This window comes from Panthera pardus, unplaced genomic scaffold, assembly GCF_024362965.1.
Source record: "Panthera pardus isolate Hobbes unplaced genomic scaffold, ASM2436296v1 HiC_scaffold_12, whole genome shotgun sequence".
Lineage (NCBI taxonomy): Eukaryota > Metazoa > Chordata > Mammalia > Carnivora > Felidae > Panthera > Panthera pardus.
In genome coordinates this window covers 2,744,004-2,763,432 of record NW_026526677.1, presented here as the reverse complement: position 1 = coordinate 2,763,432, position 19,429 = coordinate 2,744,004, and the positions used below count along the sequence as shown (strand labels likewise).

Genomic DNA, 19,429 nt, shown 5'->3' with positions numbered 1-19,429 from the left:
CGCCTGGGCCTCCCCGCAGCCCAGGGCTGGAATGAATAGGTGGCAGGGGTGGGGGGGGTGGTGAGCAGCAAGGTGGAAAACCACCCTCCAAGCTGGCCTGGGGTGGGGCCCGAGCTCTCATCTCTCACCGGTTTCGGGCTGTTGGGGAAGCCACCAGCCTGTTCTGCCTGTTCCTAATGGAGGCAGGGGAGGCCCCACCCGGCCCCGCCCACCGCCCTGCTCACACATCCTTCCCGGCTGGTTTCTCCAGGCAGGAGGCAAGCCTGGTGCCTGCTTCCCGGCACCTCTGCCCACTCCACGCTGGGATTTCTTCCTTTGGCCGGCGGTGGGGGGGAGGCTGGCCCCGGTCCCCTAAATACCCACCGTGAGTGCCCACAGCCCTGAAGCAGTGCCCCAGCAGCTCATCACCCCTCTACGTACCGGAAACGGAGCCCTCACGTCCGGTCAGGCCCAATCGGGAGACAGAAACCACGCAGAAGTGTGGGCAGGGCAAGTTTAATATAAAGAATCACCAAGTCAACGAAGGCAGTAATGCTTAAAGAGTTTTCAAGAAAACCCTAGGGTCCAGGGCAAGCGCCCAGGGTAAAACAATTCACCTGGAAGACATCCCCCTCTTCAAGGCTGGGATTCAGATCTCGCTGCAGAAGGCCCCCTGGATGGTACACAGGTTCTCTGGGTCGCCTGAGCCGATGTGTGCAGTCCCCAGGCACGCAGGCAGAGCCCTTGCAGAGGGCCGGCAGGCCGAGGCTGGCGGCCGGATGCTCAGAGGGCCGGACACGGGGAGCCACGGCCGGTGCCGGGACCTCGGCATGCTCTGGGCGTGCGCCTTGGCTGTCCCCCCACTGCCCCCCCCCCAAGCCGTGAGAGACCAGGGAATGAAACGGAATCACCGAGACTAGAAACAGAAGCCCCCTTCTTGGTGCGGCGCGCCCTCCAACTGATTCAGAGAGACTAAGTGGCAGGGAGCCGAAGATGTCCGGGCAGCACAGGAGCTCGGGCTGACGACACGGAGGACAGACGTTGTCATCGCGGGCTGCCCGAGGTGGGCGGGGGGCCCCCAACCTGCCCGCGGAACACCCGTGGGAAACGCTGGTCACTTCTGCCGGTGGGCGCAGGCCCTAGAAACCCCCAGGGCTCGCCCAGGGACAAGGGGAGGGGACGCACCAAGCGACACCTCGCAAGCTCCTGGGGGGAGGCGGGAGGCAGCCCCGGCAGGCCGGGCTCGGGGCCCCTCCCACGGGGCGGGGCTTCAGAAGATCCCGGGCAGCAGGCGGTGAGGCACCGCGGCGGTATAACGCGCCCAGGTCGCTGCCGTACTTGCTGGCACAGCGGTGCTCGTCCCGGAGGCAGCGGTGGGTCAGCAGGACGGTCATGTAGATGATGTAGAAGTAGTGGCAGCAGGTGGCCCCCGCCGCAGGCAGGCAGTACGCCAGGCTGCCCATCAGGTCGCCCGTGTAGTTGAGGTGGCGGGCCCACGCCCCAGAAGCCCGACACCAGCAGCTTGCTGTGGTGCCTGCGTCCGTCGGCCGACGTGTAGGAGCACTCGATGACCCTGGGCTTCCTGCCCCAGATCAGGCAGCGGCCGTCCGTGCGGCGGAACAGGTCCCTTTTGATGGTTGGCCATCCGGAAGATGTAGTAGCCGAGCAGCCCCAGCAGCAGGACGCCCGCGGCGTGGGGGGGCGGACAGCTGCACCGGGTGATAGACCAGGTACAGGCCCTGCGGGGGCGAGAGGGGGCAGCACGGCCTGGGTTCGCATCCCCCGACTAGCCGCCCCGCCACCCCACACGCCGGTTTCCTCTTCCGCGAGTAACAGCACCCGCCGCGGCGCATGGCAAACGGATCCGCGTACCTACCTGCCTTCCCACCTGTCCGCGTACCTACACGCACACGCACCCGCACACGTACATCATACGTAGCCTAAGCGTAACATACGATAGAAGTGTCATCTGAATGTAATTTTATGACGGTCCACTGGATGCCACCTTGGCGAGGCCACGGTGCTCAGATAGCTGCCGTGAAGGTATTTTTTGAGATAAAATAAAACTCAAACTGGTAGACTTTTGAGTAAAGCAGCTTGTTCTCTACCCTGTAGGTGGGCCTCATCCAATCAGTTGAAGGCTTAAGAAAAAAAAAAAAAAAAAAAGGCCAACCTCCCGCCAGAACCAGACTAGATTCCGCCAGCAGACGGCCTTCAGACTCCAGCCAACTCTAACATCCTTGGACGGCCAACCCGCTGGCCGCCCTGAAGATTTCGGACTTGCTGGGCCCCATGATCACATGAGTTAGTTACTGCTTCTCCCCTGTGTGTGAATATGTGTATATATGTGCAAATATATACACACATACGTATACAGGCATACATTCAGTTGTATGCATACACGTAGATGTGCATAAACACCCCATTGGTTCTGGGGTGTGGAGAGAATTCTAACGCAGCTGTGATGTGATATGACACATGTGATATATATGATATGATGTGATGTGATACATATATGATGTGATATATGAAATGATACACATACAACATACAAAGAGAGGCCGAAACAAGGCCTGGTTCACAGTGAGAGACACAGATGTGTGATCGCACACACTCATGATCTATGCACGTTTGTACATGAACACGTTTGATCTGTTATCGTTCTGTTCACAGAATCGGGGAGCCCGGGAGCGTGCGAGCAGCCAGGTGGAGACACGGGTCCCGGCAGACGGCGACGGGCACTCAAGGGAGGACCTGGAGTTATAGACGGCACAGGGGACGGGGCACCCGGAGCCCCAGCCCAGCTCTGCTGCGACTCCCCTGCTTCCCCGGGGGCCCCTGGTTCCGGATGCTGCACAGAGAGGATCAGCCAGTTCACGTCACTGGGCCTCGCGACGACCGGCTGTAAGCACGGAACCCCTCGCCCGTGCGGGCCCGGCGCAGGTCACCGAGCCTTCCCACCTTGGTTCCTGCCACTCTCGCGCAACCTGCCCAGGCAGCCACCCTGCTCGCTGCCGGCTAAGCGAGAGCCTGACCACACCCTCCCTCTGACCCCGGACGTCCTCACTCACATGAGCAGGTGGCACCCGGCCAGGGTGTCCAAGCTGCCGCAGCGAGCGCAGCAGAGCCGGGGCTCTCGCGGGAGCTGGTGAGGGCGTGGGAGCCTGATGCGAGGGCCCGCCCCCCCACACCCCCCCGGCTGCCCCCGAGGCAGCCCTGCGTGGTGTGCCGGGGCGGGCGGATGGGGGTCAGCGAGCCGAGCAGCCCGGCCACACCGCCAAGCGCCGCTCCGGTGCCCCTGCGCTGCCTCGCCCGGCCCCGACACGGCGCTGCCCTCCTTTTCCAGGGATGTCTGGGGCCATTCAAGGCCACCTCCCCCGCCGGTGTGAACCCCGGTCCCTGCGGCTCCCCAGGCCAGGCCTCTCCTGAGGACTCCAGACTGCTGTTCCTTGGCACAGGGTCTCCCCCTCAGAGCCCTGGCCCGACGTCCTCCTGAATTCTCCGTGCAGTGAGACGGCACGTGCCAGCCCACCCATCTGGAACGTCCTCACCCGCCAGCCTCGCCGTCCCGCTCTCAGCCAGGCCGTGGTTATCTCCGGGGTGCGTTTTGCCCAGCTGCCTAGTGGCAGGCCGGGGGCTCCTCCTGGGCCCTCCCTCAGGAGCCGATGACCCCACTTCTCTCCAGCACCCCTTCCCTGCACCGGGCTGCCTGCTGCCTGGCCTCTCCCACCAGCCGTGAGCCCGAAGCGGGCAGGGCCCACACATGTCTCCTTTGCTCCCACGTCCCCATCACATGCCTGGTGCCACACAGACCCTCGTGAAGTATTTAAGGAACAAAAAAAGGTAAGAAATCCTCTTTTCCTCTAAGCATTAAGATTTGAATAAGTGTGAATATGAATACCACCCCCCATCACCCAGTTCAGGACAAATTATTCCTTTTTACCGAAAGTCTACACCCTGTCATCTTTCTTAAGTGTCATGGGCTGACCTGTGTCCCCCCCAAATCCCTATGTTGGAGCCCTGACCCCCAGGACCCCCAGAATGTGAACCTATCTGGAGAGTGGGTCTATTAAGAGTAAGCAAGGTGTCACGGGGTGTCACCGGGGTGGGCCCTGAACCCGTGTGACCGGGGGTCCTTGTAAGAAGAGGGGATCAGGGGTGCCTGGATGGCTCAGTTGGTTAAGCATCCGACTTTGGCTCAGGTCATGATCTCACGGTTCATGGGTTCGAGCCCCGCATCGGGCTCTGTGCTGACAGCCTGGAGCCTGCTTTGGATTCTGTGTCTCCCTCTCTCTGCCCCTCCCCCACTCAACGCTCTGTCCCTCTCTCAAAATAAATAAATATTAAAAAGAAAAAGAAGAGGCGATGAGGACCCCAGGACACACGCAGAGAGACGACCCCGTGAGGGCACAGGGAGAGGACGGCTGTCCACGCACTAGGAGAGAGGCCTCGGGGGAACCCAGCTCTGCCCACGCCTGGACCTCGGGCTCCGGCCTCCGGGACGGGGACAGTGGCTGTTGTCCACGCCTGTCCATGGTATGTGTCCCGGGGCCCAAGCTCACTAATGCACCAAGCCTCCTTCTTCCTGGAAACGGGGGCAGCCTCCCACCTCCAGCCTCGACTGTCCCCCACTTGTGCAAGAGGGGATCTCAGCACGTGCTTGGCTGTGTCTGCTGAGGGCCGCCCTGGGCGTGCCTGGGGACCAGAGAGCTGCAAGCCCCACCGGGCCGGCCACCCCGCTCCTCACCTGCAGCGTGTTAGAGGTACGGCAGCCAGACGCAGTCCCCCCAGCCCAAGTACCACCCAAAGTGGTCGTGGCAGATGTCAATGGTTTTCAGGTACCAGGCTTCGTTCCAGAAGAAGTCCAGCACGTAGATGGCCTACAAAACAGGACCCGTCACGTGCCGGCCACGGCCACCAAGGGGGCCCCCGGGGAAACCACGCCCGCGTAGATGAGGAGATGGCACGCGGGGTGTCCCCGAGCTCCTCGGTGACGTGCTCCACGGGGCTGGGACGTGGGGGGGCCCGGGAGGCCAGCGAGGGAGCCCTTAGCCTGAGAGAGCCTGCCGTCTAAGCGGATGAGGGGCCCACAGACAGTGACCGAGAGGGACGCCCAGCAGTGCCCCTGCCGGTGATGCCCAGGCTGTGGCGCTCAGAGAGCAGGTCGCACACCGTGGAGGCACTGGGGACAGCCCACGGGGAAGGTGCCCCACACGCCAGGGCCCACGCCGGCATGGAAGTCCTTTGCCCCGGCCGCCCCTGCAGCCGGCACAGCCAGGTGGCCAGCGGCCTCTTACGCAGGTGTGGAAAAGGTGAGAATGAACCCCTCACACCCCACCTGAGACCCACGGGGACCACGTGGGGGAAGACGCTTCAGAGGCCACAAACCGTGGACGTGGCCAGGACCACCACATGCTTGAGCTGTTAACAGGCGTCTCCCGGGAAAGAGGCCCCGAGCCCCAGTGAGGCCGCAGGGCCGGCGCGGCGCCCGGCAGACAATGAGGGACCTTTCGCTGCGTGCTCGCTAGCCCGCTCCCCAGAGACGCACGGGCAGGGGGCCGACTCCCTTCTAAGAGCAGTGGAGTGAGGTTCTTCAAGACGCATCTGGCTTTCAGGATTTCCCGGGGCCCAGCAAGCCTTGGAGCTCCCTCCCCGTTGGCCGCAGACAGGCTACCTGCAGGACGTTGACCAGGACCATGGCGTTGGTTCACTTGGCCATAGAGCTCCCGCTGCTTGGCTGCAAAGGACAGGTTGATGAGGGTCCAGGCAACGATCCCAGGGCGTCCGTTGAAAAACAGCTTGAAGTCGAACCACTTCCCGATTCGGGGGTTAAACTCAATGCCCATCATGTAGTCGTAAAAGAAATTGCCTGTGAATTTGCTTGAAAATAGAAACAGCAGATACGTTTCGCTAAGGAGCCCGTCTCGCGACAAGGGGCCCGTGTGTGCACGTGGACAAGGGTGTCGAGCCTGGCCCTCGCGTCAGCTCAGGGATGCGGGCAGCCGGAGGACGCACACCGGTCCCTCTCGCTTCCCAAGGCCTCCCTGCTCTCCCTTGGCACTCGGCTACGGCCCGGCAGAGCCACCCCGAGACCTGGCACCTGAGATGCTCGCCGGTCGTCCCACGAAAGCGCACACTTTCTGCTTAAGTCTTCCCTCAACCAGCTGGGCTTCTCCCCACCCTCCTCCAGGCCCCCTTGAGGCCTGGCGTGGCTGAGCTGCCTAACTAACTAGCTTGACTTCACGAAGATTTCGTTGCATAGCCAAGCATGCAGTTTGCGGTGACTCCCGGGGCCCGGGGCCCCACGGGCAAGTGAAATTATAAATCCCGCCCAGGTAGAGAGTGAGCAAGGGTGGCGAAGTCCAGAGCAAGGTGCCTGGCTTGGGGGCCCACCACCAACCCTTGCTGGACATTCGTTGCCCTGGTTTCCTCCCCCACAGCCCTCCCCCAGGGGTGACCAGAGAATCAGCCAAGATGACTGATATGGAGACCCTCCTCGCGAATAACTTGCAGACACATAGGGGTTTCTGTGTTAATGGCAAAAACGTTTTCACGTCCATGTGCCTCGGTTATGTTAAGTAAAAAAAGCAAAATATACAAAATCTACAACAGGTGATTGATTATAAAGCAGCAAAGACGATTAGCATGAGCCACAGAAGATCAGCCTCATTACCTAATTACCACACAGACCACAAAGCACCGTCATCCAGAGACATTTCCCAAGAGCAAGAGTTAAAGGAAACACATTTTTCTTTTATTTGGGCCCCTAAATGTATTTGGGACTAAAATGTAGGCACCCAAGCATAAGAATCTTGTTTGTGACTGCTTACACCCATCTACAGGAGGAACCCAACCAACATCTGTTGTTGGAGGGAGGGATGGATTGGAGGGATTGAAGGAGCCAGGGATGAAGGATGGGGGTGGACAGGTGGATGAACAAGTGGGATGGATGGAATAGATGGACTGAATGGGTAGATGGTGGTGGGTAGGTAGATAGATGGATTGATGGATGGATGCATTAGGACGGATGGTGTGGGTAGGTGGGTTAGATAGGTGGGTTAGATGGATGGGTGGATGGGTGGATGGGTGGGTGAATGGGTGGTTGGATGGATGGATGATGGTGGATGGATGAGTGGGTGGATGGGGTTAGATGGATGGGGTGAGTGGATGGATGGATGGATGGATGGATGGATGGATGGATGATGGTGGATGAATGGATGGATGATGGTGGATGGATGGATGGATGGATAGGTGGGTGGGGTGGATGGATGGGTGGGTGGATGGATGGGTGGGTAGGTGGGTGAATGGGTGGACAGGTGGATGGATTGAATGATGATGGATGGATGACTGGGTGGATGGATTAGATGGATTGGTGGGTGGATGGGTTGGATGAGTGGGGTGGGTAGGTGGGGTGAATGGGTAGATGGATGGATGATGGTGGATGGATGGGTGGAATAGATGGATAAAGAGCTAGGTGAAGAGAAGGCTGGCTGTGGGGAGCACAACTGTCAAACCCAAGACTTCCATGAGAAGGCACGAACCAGTAGGGCTCTCCTGGGAAGTGCTACACTGAAGCCACCGAGATAACCACACTCCTCACTAAGATTGTTTCGGGCCACACTCATGTTCCCAAATGGAAGCAACGGGCTGACTTCCCTGCTCCCATGACAGCCCTACAGGTGACGACTCGGCCAAGATGGACTTGGCCACCTTCAACTGCATGCTTCCTAAGGCAGAGGAAGGCCCCCAGACACATAGAAAGGGATGTTCCCCAGAATCAAGCGGGTTCCATCAGGCTCCCCCTTCAAGGATTCTCAATCCTCGGGGCTTCACGACTCCTATCCCAAGGTCACAGAGAAAGGTTAGGGGTGGAAGCATCCGCATCCCACGTTAGGCTTGACCAGCCGCCGAAGAACGTACCAGTCTTTGGCATTGGTGGGGAAGAAGTAGCCCTTGATCATTGCGAAGGTGGAAACCGCGTAGCCGAGGATGTTGGCGCACCACAGCAGCGGTATCCAGTTGTCGAAGATGATGGTGGGGGAGAACAGCGACAGGAAGTGCGAGTTTGCAAACCAGAGAAGGTGCGTGATGAGCCACGCCTGCAAGGCCGTTGATTTCATACTTGTTAATAATCCCTGCAGAGCGACGATTTAAAAATCAAAGCGTTTCCGCTTGAAAACGGGCGGCCAGCCCAGGCCCTACTTGCTTTCTGGGCCTCGGCTGCTGCTCGGGGGCCCGTCTGGGACACCCAGGCCAAGGCCCGGAAGCCGGTCAGCTTCCCCTACAGCTCGGGGCCCCGGGTCAAAATGCCAGCAGCACACATCACGCTGTTAGTCCGGGGATTAACTGCTCCTGCTTTCGGGGTCCTTGGACGAGGGAACGGGCAGACTCACCCTTTGGTTCTGATTCTCCCTAGTGAGCTCCGGCTGGGGGGCCAGTGGGTGGGTAGGTGGGTGAACGGGTGGATGGATGGATGCGGTTCGCTAGGGAGTGAGGGTGCCCCTAACATACTTGTCAGCAAGCACCACAGCCTCCCCGCGGCCCTGGGGGCTGTCTGCAGGCAGGGACAGGGGTGGCCGTCCCCCCCTGCAGGGCTCTTGGTGACCTGAACAGGAGCCACCCCTCCTGGACGCCGCTGGTGGCTGCGGTGTTCTCGGCGGGGAGATGCTCCAGGATCCCAGCTGTGACAACCGGCCGTGGGGCCGGGGACCACTCAGCCCTCTGTTCACCGAAGGGCCTGATGTTCCAACTCACGGACGGGTCAGTCCCAGGCTGCCCTGAGACGATCGGGGCCCGGGGCCGCGGCAGTGGCCGAGCAAAATTCACACTCATTTTGTCACTTTGTCACACTTTCAAGTGTGAGCACACCTGGGGACGGGAGCCGCCTGGGAGAGGGCAGGCCCCATGAGACAAAGAGGCAGGGAGAGGAGAAGGGAGGCCTGCGGGCTCAAGTTACCTGCGGGGGTCACGGCGCCCTCTTGAACGCCTCCCACGTAGCCGGGCAGAAACTTATGGCAGAAGTCAGGCAGCGCCGAGTACAAAAGCACCTGCGGTGGGGATTTTAAGCTGCTTGACCCATGGCCTGGGGGGTCTGCTTGACCCTTGCTTTCGTTAACCGACGTGACCCGTGGCCGAAATCCAGGTGACGGTCGGGTACTCCTTCCGGAAGAGTGTGTGGCTCTGGAGCCCTGGCGGCAGGCAGGCAGGCCGGCCGGGGGCTCTGGAGGGGGAGGAGCCCCGAGCAGGAAGTTCATTACCGGCCCAAAGCAGCAATGCAGTCTCCCTGCAGGAGAGCCCACGAGCCCTTCCCGCTCGCGTTTCTGGAGCCATTTAAAAATTTGCAAGAATTCCCGGCCGTACAAGTCGCCCTCGTGACACGTTTTCAGTGTCATTTAGCGCATTGACACAGTGAGCAAGCACCACCACCCGGAACACATTCACCACCCCCATTAGCAGTCGCTCCCCAACCCCTCCCGCTGCCCCCCAACAACCATTAACCCACTTTCTGTCTCTACGGACGTTCGCACCCTGGTGTTTCACATAAATGGAATCACAGCGCCCTGGGGCCTTCCGTAACTGGCTCTTCTCGCTCAGCGAATGTTCTCAAGGTCCACCCACGCTGTAGCACAGGTGAGCGCTTCCTTCAGAGGGCTGCGTAACGTTTGTTTTAGCCGCTCGGCCACTGATATCTCTACTTTTAGGCTTCTGTGATTCCTGCTGCCCCTTCTCATCTTTTCACCCAGAGGGACTAAGAGACCAGAAATGAGAGGGGCTCTAAAGCCCAAAAGCTGGCACCCTGAGGAGAAACCGCGACGAACGGCTGGAGCTTTCCTCTAGGGCAGAAAACCCGGGGTGTGGAGGGAGCCTTCTCCTGCCACCTTTTCCCTGGATTCAGATGATAAACAGCTCTCCCTGTTCACCAGGTCCTCTGTGCAAACAGCTCCTTCCTGGTGAACTTCTGGTCCCAAAGGCCGGTGGGGTCACAACGGAGTCGAGGACGTCCTTGGCCAGGACCGTGTGGCCACCTGCTGGGAACACAGGCCTTGGCTTTGCCGAGTGGGGTCTCTCGTAACCGAGAGCGTACCTCTGGGGGCCAGAATGCTCCTTCTCAGGGGCTACTGATAAGATACACTTCCCGTCGTGCATGGAGCTTCCCCGGGCCAGCCCTGCCTCACACCCTCCCACAGGGTCTCGCTCCCTACTTCTCGGCATGTCCCTGCAGGGCTGCACACGCCCCTGAACTACGGGGAGGCTTCCACCGAAGGTGCGTCAGACACCGTGATGCCCTGCCGGGTCCCGGGAAGGAGAACGCCAACCCGAGCCCAGATCCCATTTCCCGGACCAATGGCCAGGACTCTCCCGGCCGGAGGGACGCCGCACGCCCGCCGTGCCCCAACCACCCTCCAGGGAGGCTGACCTGGAACGTGACCCACAAGGCGTAGAGCTGGGCCGCTTCCTTTGTCACGGCCGGCGTCTTGGCCCAGATGTCTGCGAGATGAGCGCGCCCGGTGGCGACGTCCACCACGGGGGCAGTGAGGGAGCAGCCGTACTGGTCGCACGCCATGATGAAGTAGTATACGATGAAAGGGGCCAAAAGCAGCAGAAAGAGGACGCTGGCCAGCGAAAACCAGTCCACCTCCCTGCAACAGCAGATGGCAGGCGGTCACGCGGGGGCCCCCCCTGGCCGCGTGGCCTCCTCGACAATGCACCGCACGTGCGGACGGGTCCCATTGTTTCCAACAGCCGTTCGCTCTCGGTGCAAAGGGCTCCCCATTGCCTGCAGGAACCACTCAATGTGCGTGCTCCACCGCCAGCTCCGGGGAGACTGACGGATCTGCGGACATCCACAGGAAGCCCGGAACCCGGAATACGAACGCTGGGAGGCCTTTCGCGACCCACAAGGCCAGAGGCTCTCCGGTTCCGGGCCGCGGGGGCCACTCACCCACTCCCGAGTCCCCACGCTCTCCGATCCAAGGAGGATACAGACAACAGGATACTGCGCCACCAGAGCCAGCCCTTTTTAGCCAGCTTTTCATTCCTTCTCCAATCCCTTACTTTACAAAATGGGCGACGGCTTATCTGGGGCTTATCTGGCTTATCTCTCGTTAGTCTTAATGATAAAACTCGTGTTTTTGATAGGTCCGTAAGATCCCAAGGGTTGGCCACCTCTCACTAAGATCTCGCTCCATTTTCTAGTTGGGAAGACTGTCAAGGCCTTACCAGGCACGGCCCCACTGCCCCTGAGTGGCAGCCCCATCGTTGGCAAAGCTGTCCCGACTCTTGGTTTGGGGAGCGTCGGGCTGGGACTTTGCAGCCATTGGGCCCTGAGGAAAGAAGACACGTCCTACTCAGATCGTCCCACAGAGAACAGCCACCATTATCTCCCACATCTGCCCCTGTTCGTAACTTCTGCAGGACTGGCTCTTCTACTAGCCTACTCGCTACCTTGTTCTAGATGGCAAGTTCCAGGCAGGGAAGAGATCATAGACTGCACTTCAGTCTCTCTCTCCTGGAATCCACAATAACCTCCCACCTGGCCCTCCTACGTCTCTCGCTCATCTTGATTAATTCTCCAGGTTGCGGCAGAACGCCCTCTTACCGCATGAACCGGGTCAGCCATGGCTCAGAGGCCTCTTGCGATCTGCTCCTGCCTGCTTTCCCCCCTACCCCCACCCCTTTCTCCTCATACCTTCCAATCCAGGCACACGGGGTCTTTAACGCCCCTTGGATATGGTTCATCTCGTTCATGACACCTGCTGCTTCTGCTTAGAACTTAATTTACAGGTCTCCTCATTCGGGGCTTTTGTAAAATGGCCCCTCCTTAGTGTGACTTTTTATATTTCCTGGAGTTAATGGGCGCCCCACTTTTTCCATTTGCGAAGATTTCTATGCGTCTATCGCTAATGTTTTTTTGTGAATGCTCTACCACAGCTAATGTACATACCAGCAACTTTTCTACATATTCAAACAATAAAATTTATCATTTCCATGCCCCCTCTCCCCCATAGCCATTCATCTTGAACCAATATACAAGCCAATCAGTGCTTCTACACTGCCTGTAGTCCCCTGTTGAGGCACTCTACCTGCTACTTTATTTTCTCATGTTCTCATTATGTAGAATTCTTTAATTTATTTGAGTGCATGTCTATTGACTGCCTCCCTCCGTTAGAATGTAAGCTCCCCAAGGGCAGGAACCACGTGTCCTATCCATTGCTCTACTACCAAGTCCTAGGACAGTGCATTCAATAAATAATCACTCCAAAAAAAAAGGTGAAAGAACTGAACTTGTCCAAGGGGAAAGCAGTGACATCTACGCTTCCAGAATAAGTTCTAACAGTGAAGTTTCAAAACATTGGAGGTAAGAAAACATGATTTTAAAGACTTTTAGAGAAAAGCTCTAAAAGAGGGGCGCCTGCGTGGCTCATTCGGTTGAGCATCTGACTTCCGATTTTGGCTCAGGTCATGAAATCATGGTCATGGGATTGGGCCCCATGTTGGGCTCTGCACTAAGCATGGAGCCTGCTTGGGATTCTCTCTCCCTCTTTCTCTCTGCCCCTCCCCCTGCCAAATAAATAAACAGTAAAAAAAAATCCAGGATTAAGAATCGTATCAGCAACCATTGGATTCTAGAAGACAATGATGGAAAACTTTAAAAACTTTGAGGGAAACTTATTTGCAACCTAGAATTCCATTTGCAGGTTAATTATTATTCGGAGAAGACACAGGATCCAAGAAAACTACAAAAAGAAAGCCGAGAGAAAGGATGAGGGGATGAGAACTGTGCAGTGCACCAGACAGTAACCAGTCCACCTTGGTACAAAATGAATGGCCACAGCAGAAGGGAGAATGGAAATGATGAATTTTATTGTGTTAGAGTGTGTAGAAAAATTATGGATATATATGAAGCTCTGTTATAGCATTCAGGAAAAAAAATAATGACAGATGCATAAAAACCTCAGTAAGTGGAAAAAGTGAGGCAATCACGAACTCCAGGAAAAATAAAAAGTCATACAAAGGGGAAAAACAACAACACACACCATAATTGTAGTACGTTAGTTGGCTTAACAGTAAATACTAGCAACTTTGTCATAACAACGTAATATCTGGCTACGGGCTGGTAGATGTTTGGATGGAGAAGGACATGTGAAGTTGGGAGTGACAAAAGCAAATCATTTAAAAATAAGCGGGTAAAAACAGCAACACAGAAGTAACTACAAGAATGAAAAGTATTTGCTTCTGGGAACGAAGACTATGGGATGAAGTGGGGAGCTGTTTATTCTATGCATCAGCCTTTTAACACTAATTTCTTTTGGAAAAAGTGAGCATGAGTTACTTTAATACAAAGGTACATTCATTAAAAAAAAATTTCAGCGACAAAAAGCATTTTCATTTGCAGTGGGGAACTGTACCCGTTATCACTTAATTTTCACAGGTTAGTTTATGGAATGTCTGTCTATGATGTACAAGGCAGGGTGAAGAACTCTTTATGGACCTTCCAACTCTATACCCCCAAAACCGAATACAGAGCCTGGTGCATGGCAGTCACCTTGATTAAACATGGTAGAAAACTGCAAAACGGCCAGAAACCTATAGGCTCGGAACTAAGTGTGGTAGGGGCTTCTGGCTGGCTCAGTCAGTGGGGCATGAGACTCTTGATCTCAGGTTGAGAGTTTAAGCACCACGTTGGGTGTGGATCCTACTTTTAAAAAAAAAAAAGAACTAAGTGTGGAAAGGCCAAACAGAAAACGCTGCTAAAAGGAAAAAGTGTATCTTCTACAGGTTAAAATAAGCCCAAATAAGTATTTTTTGAGATTATAGAATTCATTCACCCAGGAGTCCCCTCAGGCATAAGCAATGAATCCTATAATAAACGTGTAAGTCATATTCTTGGCAAAAGGTATGTGGAAACAGGGGAGAGGGAGGTATTTGGGGTATATTTTATTTTATTCCTAAGACTCACAGACAGGAGTTGATGAACCAGCTGTCTACTTTTTCAAAGCTAAAAAGTCACTGTCTATGCCCATGAACAACGGTGCTGAGACATGCTTACCTCCAACCTCTTGTGTAGGGATTTCACAACAGAATTGAAGTCTTCCTTCTTGAATGGGCCGCTCTAAAATCTCTAGACTCTTATGATTCACAAGGCCTGCTTGACCCTTCTCAACCCACTGAACAAAATCCTGCAGGGACACAAAGATGATAAATACACCAGGTTGCTGACATTTCAGGACCGAAGGTGGATTAGGACCCACACAGTATTTATTCAAGGCCTGTTGGAACCAAGTGAGAAGTACAAGGTCAGTGTGCCAAGGTTCAAAAGTGGAAGATAGCCCACACGGGAGGGGAGGAGGAAGGGAGTACTACCACCCAACTTCTTTGCCTGGTACACACAGTACCTGGCAAATGGTAGGTACTTGATGACAATGGGTGGCACTGAATAGAGATCTCCATGGAGGAGTCACCTCAGACATGAGCCTTAAGCCACGTATGCCTCTGCAACATTTCTAGAAGCTTGCTCATGCGTGCATCAGCCCGAATCAAGCCCCCTAGAGTTAGCACATTCCATTGGTACATTCTAGGAGCCAGTGAGAGCCTAAGAACACAGAGCAGCAGCAAGAGTGACCTGGGCTCGGAGCCTGGCCCTCTGTACACTCACGGGACCCAGTGACCTTCCTGAGTGTCTGGGGTCATGAATGCCTATGCGCATGAGGTTCTGTTATTAAAGCTGGATGAGGGATGGTTAGTGTCCCACACTAAAGATGAGCCAGGGAAATGGATGGGGCTTTCCGGCACCCTGGTCAGCTCTCTCAACTGGTTTTTTAGTTCCACGGGCCAAAGCTAAAGGGACATCGCTCCTGAGGGTCTGAGGATGACGCAGTAGAAGTGCCTGACCGCAAGCTTCTGACTGCCAGGCATTTGTGGCAAAGACATCCACCCCAAATAAACATATTGCTGCTGCTTGACCCAGCTACCAGCAAAAACGACCAGAGAAGGAACCAGGCCACTCCCACCCTTTCAGAAAGCCCTAGAAGACCAAGATGGCTGACCGCTGCAGGATTCACTTCTTCCCAAGCCCTTATTCCCACTCTTATGTTTTAACTGGCCAATAAAGAGCGAACCCATGAAACCTCAGGCCTCCACCCTTGAGCCTAAAGGCGGCAGAGCCCCAGATCTATACACACACACACTCTCTCTCTCTCTCTCTCTCTCTCTCCCCACCCATGAGCTCACTGTGGCTCTGGGCATTCTGTGTACCCTCCAGGACCTGTGAGTGATAAACCTTGCTCCTCGGAGCTCCCCAGTGCTTGTTGCTAAGGTGGGTCCTGCAATTATAAGGACCCAAAGGATGATCCAGCCATGCTGGTGGGGAGGGGGGACTCGCCACAGTAACATGAGCCCAGGAGGGTGCCTCGGGCATCCCCGCCCACAGCATCACTATCTATGGGCTGAGACCCACACAACAGATGACTTAGCAGCTTTTTGGCATCTTGAAGACCCCATAAATTCCTATGAGTAGATGTTGGGTGGACAGGCAGGTCTACCCGGCCTCTGGAAAGAACCGTCTTTGCACCAGGAGAGCAGCTAATCACCCTCTCACAGATTCTGATCTTTATCATCCGTTTTCATCTTAGGTTCAGTTTGGGCATGTCTGTATTTCTCAGTCTCTATTACTCTCAGACTAACAAATCTCCAAACCAGACCCGGTGCTGTTCAGACAAGGTTCCAAGAAACGCTCTTGGCCGCCTGCTAGGATAGTACCTGGCACTGCACCCAGGAAGATTAGCTGTTATCAGCAGTTATTCTGAACTTTATACCCGGCCTCTCACGGCCCCTGTTTCTCATCGCCCATAACCCAGCCATTCATGTATCTTTGGAAAAAACAAACAAACAAACCAGACTCGGACTTCAAGCCGTATCACAAAGCTGTCATCATCAAGACAGTTATGGTCCTGGCACAAGAACAGACACTCAGATCAATGGAACAGAATAGAGAACCCAGAAATGGACCCACAAACGTATGGCCAACTAATCTTTGACAAAGCAGGAAAGAATATCCGATGGAATAAAGGCAGTCTCTTCAGCAAGGGGTGCTGGGAACACTGGACAGCGACACGCAGAAGAATGAACCCAGACCACTTTCTTACACGAGATACAAAAATAAACTCAAAATGGATGAAAGACCTCAATGTAAGACAGGAAGCCATCAAAATCCTCGAGGAGAAAGCAGGCAGAAACCTCTTTGACCTCGGCCGCAGTAACTTCTTACTCAACACGTCTCCGGAAGCAAGGGAAACAGAAACAAAAATGAACAAATGGGACCTCATCAAAATCAAAAGCTTCTGCACAGCGAAGGAAACAATCAGCAAAACTAAAAGGCAACCGACAGAATGGGAGAAGATATTTGCAAACAACACATCAGATAAAGGGTTAGTATCCCAAATCTATAAAAAACTTAGCAAACTCAACACCCAAAAAACCAAATAATCCAGTGAAGAAATGGGCAAAAGACATGAATAGACACTTCTCCAAAGAAGACCTCCAGATGGCCGACCGACACATGAAAAAATGCTCAGCATCACTCATCATCGGGAAAATACAAATCAAAACCACAATGAGATACCACCTCACACCGGTCAGAATGGCTCACATTAGCAACTCAGGCAACAACAGATGTTGGCGAGGATGCGGAGAGAGAGGGTCTCTTTTGCACTGCTGGTGGGAGTGCAAGCTGATGCAGCCACTCTGGAAAACAGTACGGAGGTTCCTCCAAAAACTAAAAACAGAACTACCCTACGACCCAGGAATCGCACTACGAGGCCTTTATCCACGGGATACAGGTGTGCTGTTTCGAAGGGACACACGCACCCCCACGTTTATAGCAGCACTATCGACAACAGCCAAAGGATGGAAAGAGCCCAAATGGCCATCGACGGATGAATGGATAAAGATGTGGGATATAGATACAACGGAGTCTTACTCGGCCAACAAAAAGAATGAAATCTTGCCATTTGCAACTACGTGGACGGAACTAGCCGGTATTACGCTAAACAAAATTAGGCAGAGAAAGACAAATGTCATATGACTTCACTCATATGAGGACTTTAAGAGACAGAACAAATGAACATAAGGGAAGGGAAGCAAAAATAACATAAAAACAGGGAGGGGGACAAAAACAGAAGAGACTCTTAAATACAGAGAACAAACAGAGGGTTGCCGGAGGGGCTGTGGGAGGGGGGATGGGCTAAGTGGGGGAGGGGCACTAAGGACTCGACTCCGGAAACCACTGTTGCCCTATATGCTAACTAACTTGGATGTAAATTTTAAAAATAAATTAAATAATAAATAGATAAATAAGTAAACTGGATATGCATCCAAAAAAAAAAAAAAAAAAAAGACTCCTCAACATTTTATTAAAAAGAAAGTCGCCGAATTGCGCTCTTCTGAGCGGGTCATTTTCCGCTACCAAGAGGATACAAAAAGGTCCTCTTCCCCCCACTGGGCCGCCCCTCGTTGCCCGCGTCTTAAATCTGGGCACCCGTTGCGGCGCCTAGTTCTTTACTCACGTTGCTGCAGGAAGAGCTCAGGGGGGCACAGAGCGGGCACCCCGCCCTCGACCACCCCCGCCGGTTCACCTGTACGCACAGCTCCTCGGCCCGCGCACGCCCCGCCGACCCGCGGGACCCCACCTGCTGCACCGCCCCGGCTCACCTGAGCGCCCGGCTGCGAACCCGCCCGGGTCGCGGAGTCCCGGCCTGGCAGGGCCGCCCCGAAGCCCCGCCCCCAGGCTGACGCCTTCCCACAGACGACCAATCGGCCCCGGCGCGGCCGGCGGCCCCGAGACCCGCGATTGGCCGCGCGCCTCGCCCCACCCCCTGAGCTGACTCCGGGCCACCGCAGGCGCCACTCGGCGCCGGCGGGCCGCGAGATTGACGGCCGAGGGCCCGCCCCGCGGCTGGCGGGCGAGGGGGCGGCGCGAGCGGGACCCCGCACCTGCTCCGGCCGCGTCAGATAGGGACGGTGTCAGATAACGAAGGTGGTGTGGCGAGGATGCGCGCAGGGCGGGAGAGGTTGAGCGTGTACCGGTTTGACTTGGGGGTGTCGGAGGGGGCTCTGCTAGGAGGCCCGGCGGGTCTGGTTTCCCCAGAAGTGAGGGAGACGCAGTTCAGGGTCGAGATCACCCTGCGAGGTGGGAGGGGAAGAAGCGGCAGGGGTGGAAGGAGGGAGAAGTTGAGCTGCGACGCAAGATGGCCTTGGGCGACCAGTGCAAGGTGGCCTTGGGCGACATGTTTGCGCACGGGGACAGCTCCGGTGATAACAGCACACCACAGCCGTCCTCCTGGACAGGAATGCCCAAGCCACATGCTCCTGCGTCTGGAAAAGGGCGCAGGGCCACCCTTGCAAGGACATGGCCTTGGGAAGGGCAGCTGTGCGACTCGAGCAGCCCCTGGAGGGGTGGGCCACAGAAGGTGTCTGCAGGCCAACATTTGGGACGAAGGCCTCTGTTTGCATCCGGATCTGACTGGCACACCTCTGTGTCCCTCATAGTGACAGTTTTTTTTTTTCCCCTGCAGTTTTTTATTTTGAAAAAATGTCAAACATACAAACCAGGTGAACATACACTAGAGTGAACACCCATATACCTAGATTCAGCAGCTGACAACAGTTTGCCACAATTTATTTCTGTCACCTCTACCCCACTTTTTATCCTCAACTATTAATTCGCTGCAGGTGACATCCTCCTCCTAAATACTTCAGCATCCATGTCTCACGTTACCAAAATAAAATGCATTACCCTCAGGAAATTTCGCATCAACCCAATGCTATTATCTAATGTCCATATTCAGCTTCCCCCAATTGTCCCCATAATGTCCTTTACAGCTATCAGTAAAAGTCAGTATCCAATTGGGAATCACCATGCATTTAGTTGTCAAGGCTCCTTAGCATTCCTTAATCTAGAGCACAGTCCCAGCCTTTTTTCCTTTTCTTTTTTCTTTTCTTTTCTTTTCTTTTCCTTTCTCTCTCTCTCTCTCTCTCTCTCTCTTTCTTTCTTTCTTTCTTTTCCGTGTGTCTTTTTGGCCCTTTCATGATACGACGATTTTGAAGAGTCAAAGAGGCAAGCTTTTCTCAGCTTGTCTCTCAACTTGGATTTGGCTGTTTTCCTCACCCTTGCATTTAGGTAGTGCATTTGGGGCAGGACAACGTACTAAAGAGATGATGCGATGTCTTCACGCACCATGTCAGGAGGCCACGGGATGCCCCTGCATCCCATTACTGGTGATCAGGTGGCTGCGGCCAGAAGTCTCCATTTTTCCTCCGGTAATTAATAAATAATCTGTGGAGTGAGACTTTGAGACTGTAACTATGTTGCTCCCAGATAACCTTTTAGCCAGTCACCTTGCATTTAATAAGGACTCTTGCCTGAGTCATTTACTTCTTGTAAAGGGGTGAT

The 19,429-nt window shown here is 55.1% G+C and overlaps 1 protein-coding gene across 1 annotated transcript; it reads right to left on the bottom strand.

The window, feature by feature from the left end:
* Window positions 1-475: 475 nt before the first annotated feature.
* On the bottom strand, window positions 476-17,658 carry DHCR7 (7-dehydrocholesterol reductase). The gene is given in 15 exon segments (XM_053899332.1): window positions 476-1,303; window positions 1,305-1,472; window positions 1,474-1,605; window positions 1,607-1,678; window positions 1,680-1,737; window positions 4,738-4,859; window positions 5,654-5,686; window positions 5,688-5,859; window positions 7,900-8,084; window positions 8,086-8,114; window positions 8,936-9,026; window positions 10,397-10,619; window positions 11,200-11,303; window positions 14,030-14,159; window positions 17,544-17,658. Coding segments are annotated over 13 exon segments (1,437 nt in total). The 5' UTR covers window positions 11,298-11,303; window positions 14,030-14,159; window positions 17,544-17,658; the 3' UTR covers window positions 476-1,249.
* Window positions 17,659-19,429: the final 1,771 nt, after the last annotated feature.